The sequence below is a fragment of the Nestor notabilis genome, unplaced genomic scaffold (genome assembly GCF_000696875.1).
Source record: "Nestor notabilis isolate BGI_N333 unplaced genomic scaffold, ASM69687v1 C15288079, whole genome shotgun sequence".
NCBI classification, from domain to species: Eukaryota; Metazoa; Chordata; class Aves; order Psittaciformes; family Psittacidae; genus Nestor; species Nestor notabilis.
In genome coordinates, this window is record NW_009951428.1 from 1 (window position 1) to 4,130 (window position 4,130).

The 4,130-nt window shown below is 40.1% G+C and overlaps 1 protein-coding gene across 1 annotated transcript; it reads left to right on the forward strand.

The window, feature by feature from the left end:
• Positions 1-160: 160 nt before the first annotated feature.
• LOC104412352 (ras-related and estrogen-regulated growth inhibitor-like protein) lies at positions 161-3,088 on the forward strand (the record flags this gene model as incomplete). Its single annotated transcript, XM_010023051.1, is given in 2 exon segments — positions 161-247; positions 2,875-3,088. Coding segments are annotated over 2 exon segments (301 nt in total), but the record flags the coding sequence as incomplete, so codon positions are not given.
• Between the last annotated feature and the right edge of the window lie 1,042 nt (positions 3,089-4,130).

A 4,130-nucleotide genomic window follows, 5' to 3' on the forward strand; every position in this document is an offset into this window, starting at 1 on the left:
CCCTTTCCTCTCCCCCCCCAAAAAAGCCCCACAAAAACCACCACCCAGACTCCTTGAAAACCTAGACAATACTCAAGGAACCCTTAGTATTATCCAGTCTCACTTTTGCTGCCTTTTCACCACCATCCCCAGTCACTAACGCTGGCTTTCTTTGCATACTATGTGTCTTCTAGAATGCATCTACACTAAACACTTATGCCTGGATGGGAGGCAGATACACTTGGAAATTTATGACCCTTGTTCACAGGTAAGAATTTTGGTGAGCAAAGAAAGGCTATTCTTCATTTTACCTCTGTAATGGCAGAAAGTGTCAGGAGGGGAATGTGTGTGTCATAAGCTTCTCTGTTCTTGGAATCTCTGCTTGCTTTTTTTATGAAGACTGAAATTTTGCAGTTGCTGTGGCTCAGAACTGCTGAGTACTTTCTCATTTCATGGAAGAAGCCCTTAATTATTTTTTCTGTAAATGCTTTTGGTTTTTGGAATTCTACTAACAAAAATAACTTTTCCCACTTCTGCCTTATATAAGTAAATACAGAGGTAAGTTAAAGGATTATGTGCAGTTTTCTCAAATACCCTAAATGGATGAAATTTAGTTTATAAAGCAAGCAGTTTATTAAATGCCTGCAGAAATGGTCAAAGCAGACAGGCCTGGAAGTAAGACTTGCATTCACAAAACAGATCCAAGGAAAGCCATAACGCAGGTTTGCATGTGTTGACAGCTGGACTTTGATCACAATAAACAGCTTTGAAATAAAGATTTTTGTATTCATTCTTGCTATTTGAGGAATAGAGAAACTCAGGTATTGTGTAACACATGCAGACCTATGTAGGTCTGTCTGGCTAATCACATTAGTGTGCAAGGTTCCCTTACGGGCAGTGATTGTGCCTCATATCAACAGGCATCATGAATGCTAAAGCCAAAGCACTGAAAGTCTGACCTAGGCTTAAATTCAAGGACTTAAAACTTAACCCAGAGAGCACATAAAATGAACCACCAAAACTAATCTGCCTTCCTAGAGACAAGCAACAGGATTGCTTGTCCTGGGGCAGTGGGGATCCTGACATAGACCCTGTGCCGTGTAACGTCATGGAGTCCTCCCTTGCCATACAGTCTGTAACAATGTACTGTTCTGTGGATTTGCTTCCACCTCTCAGTCACCTTTCCTAAGCCCATCTATAGCTTCTACTTACTGTGGAAGCTGCGCTTAAACTATGACGCATTAAATCATCTGGCCTGTGAGTAACTTCGTTAAGATACTTGAAACTGAGACTGGGAGCTAGCGTAAAGCAGGTTAGAGTACATTATGGGTAGAAGGCTTTGGTTGCTACAGTTTGGGCACCTTTTTGCTTTTAAGGAGACCTGAGATCAGCTGGTAAGGGCAACTCCTGTTGCCAGCACTCTGAGCTGTCCTATACAGTTCTTCTTAGGAACAAGGCCTAATTTTAGCTGTTTGTTGTTTTCTTCCTGACTTTTTAGTGCCTGCAGAGGAGTAGGTAGCAAATACAGAGTGGTATTGCTTTTCATCTGATAGGACTGGTGATTCTAGGAAGAGGTGGATGGGGTACAGAGGTCCTATATGCCATGGTAGCTGGGGAAGAAAAGCACGTCCCAAGAGGAGGTCAGACTGGGGAAGGAAGAGTTGCCATTTTTATTTCTGCTTCCTGAAATCTTGCTCCCTGAGGCTTCTCTCTAACAGCTGGATTCCTGTTCTGCAAAGCTCCCTGTCCCTTCATCTATCTGGGAAACAGCTGTGATACACACAAGTCATCTTTCCTGCCCCTAAGCCAGCTGTGCAGTCACCACCACATTAAAAAAACCCTGTTGTATTCAAGATACTGAAGTCTTCAGACAGTTCTGGAAACTTGTTCCGTCTTTTCATTCTAATGCATCCCCTTTCACTGCCAGTGTTCCATCCCTCGAGAGAAGTTACAGCCTTCCCTGTCCAGCTGTTTATGATGCTACTGTGCTGCCCAGATGCTGAGCTAATCAAGGCAACCAGGGTGGGATGTCAGTGGCGATTATACAGTGAAAATATCAATGTATAAACTAGTGAGAGGATAACTTAAACAGTGCTCAAATTGCTGTTCAAGGTGGGTTTTCCAGAGCAAAAGTCAAGGGGCTTTTTATTTTTCTCCTGGTCAACTTCCGTTTTTTTACCTGTCTTGGGTCACATGGTTTTTCTCTCTGCTGCCAAATTATCTGCAGGGATAGGCTATTTTAAAATAGTTTTGAAATTACAGTCCTTAGCTTAATGGGACAGTTTGCAGCTGTTGGTTTCTAGAAATCCTAAGTACAACAGTTTCTTGGGGTGAAGGGACTCAAGGATTGGATAATTAACCCCATCATCACTTGGGTGACTTGTCACAAGTTTTCTTGAAGTCATCTGCAGATTGAAAGGAGATCTTTTTCTTAGGTCTTTAGAAATTTACCATGTGGGTAAGCAATGTTTCAGACTTCAACAAAGCGAAGAAGAAATAAAAGAAGAAAAACACAAACAAAATGAAAGCTTACTGTAGTCAGACTATTAGGAATGTGCAAAACAGAGCTATAACCAGAAACCGCACAAATACTGGTATCTCCTGTATGTTTCATTCTCATGTAACAGCAAAATATTCAGCATGAGCAATGGCTGTACAGGTTACACAGTTTTACTGCTTAAACAAACTGTAAATGTTTCGCAATGAATTTGTCAGTGATCCAAAGTGCCATCTGTAGTGCTGGTTATTTATGAGCCTTTTGGAGCAGGACTCACCTGAATTCAATGCCAGCACCTAGACCTATTAATTTTGTTTTGCAATAAAAGATACAACATTCTAATATTCACAGTGACAACAGTAACATTCTTTCTGCATGTGAATTTGAACTTCTTTCAGCCACAGCAGGGGAAGCTTTCCCTCACAGATGAGCTCCACTGGTCTGATGGATTTGTCATTGTTTACGACATCAGTAACAGAGCATCATTTGCATTTGCAAAAGCATTGCTGTATAGGATCCGAGAGTCTCGCATAGGAGCTTGTAAAAAGTAAGTGGCCTTATTTTTTTTTTCCCTCAGCAAACATATAAAAGCTGAAAACCTTTCTTTGAGCTGTAGGCACCCTAGTAGCAGTTAAAATCCAGCAGCATCCAAGTGGTGTAACAATACCAACAGTAAGGTACCTGAAGGTAAGCTGTGTTGCAAATGGCAATCTATTTCACTGTATCCAAAGCCAAGTACATTGGGATTTTTATTGTTATTTCTTATAGCACTACTATTTAAATAATTGTCATAAATCTCTGCTGTGATTTACATGGATGGGTAAAAAGCAGCAGAGTCAGTCTGGTCTTTTACTCTCCCACTCTATTACCAATAGAGATGCACCAATGTGGAGGCTGAAGAAAGTTCTTCCCACAATAAATTAATCTAATACCATGAATGTCTCCTAAACTGTCATTAGCAGTGAGCCCAACATTATTTGTGCGCATGGATGACCATATGGTAAGAAACAAACCACTTACTTTCAAAAAGAACCACCAAAATTGCAAGTCGGAGTACATGTGGTGGTGTTTATTCCTGCATCAGTCAGCTGAGGTGCTTTATAAATACAAGGAAAGGATTTCACTCATTTATGAGAAGTGGAGTGAAAAGAAAAAAAACACCAACCAAAAAATCCCACTCTTCTGTCTGTTTTACAGCTGACCTGTCTTAATTAAGATTTTTCTGGAAGGAGCCATTTTAGTAAAAGCTTAGAATTAGGATTCCTGTGTTTTCTTCTGTGTTTTCTTCTGAATTATGCTTTGACTATGTTCTGTTACCTATAAGTGGAGATAGTGATCATCTTCCTTCTTCATGAAATCCGGGACCTGACAATATACTCAACAGTACAGAGTAGGAAAACTACAGTGGATGAAAAATACATAAATTCACTGAGTACAGGAACCAAAATGAAAACTTTGTGATGCAGAATAGCTTGTCTGGAAAACCTTGACATGTGACTATGGCAAATGGAAAACTATAATTCCACCTGGCAAGGTTATGGATTTGGCTTGTTCTCCTGTTTGTTTTGGTGTTTGTTTGTTTTTTTTTTCCAAATGCCTATTATCCTGAACATACGTACTTTACATACACAAGCTATATATATATATATATATA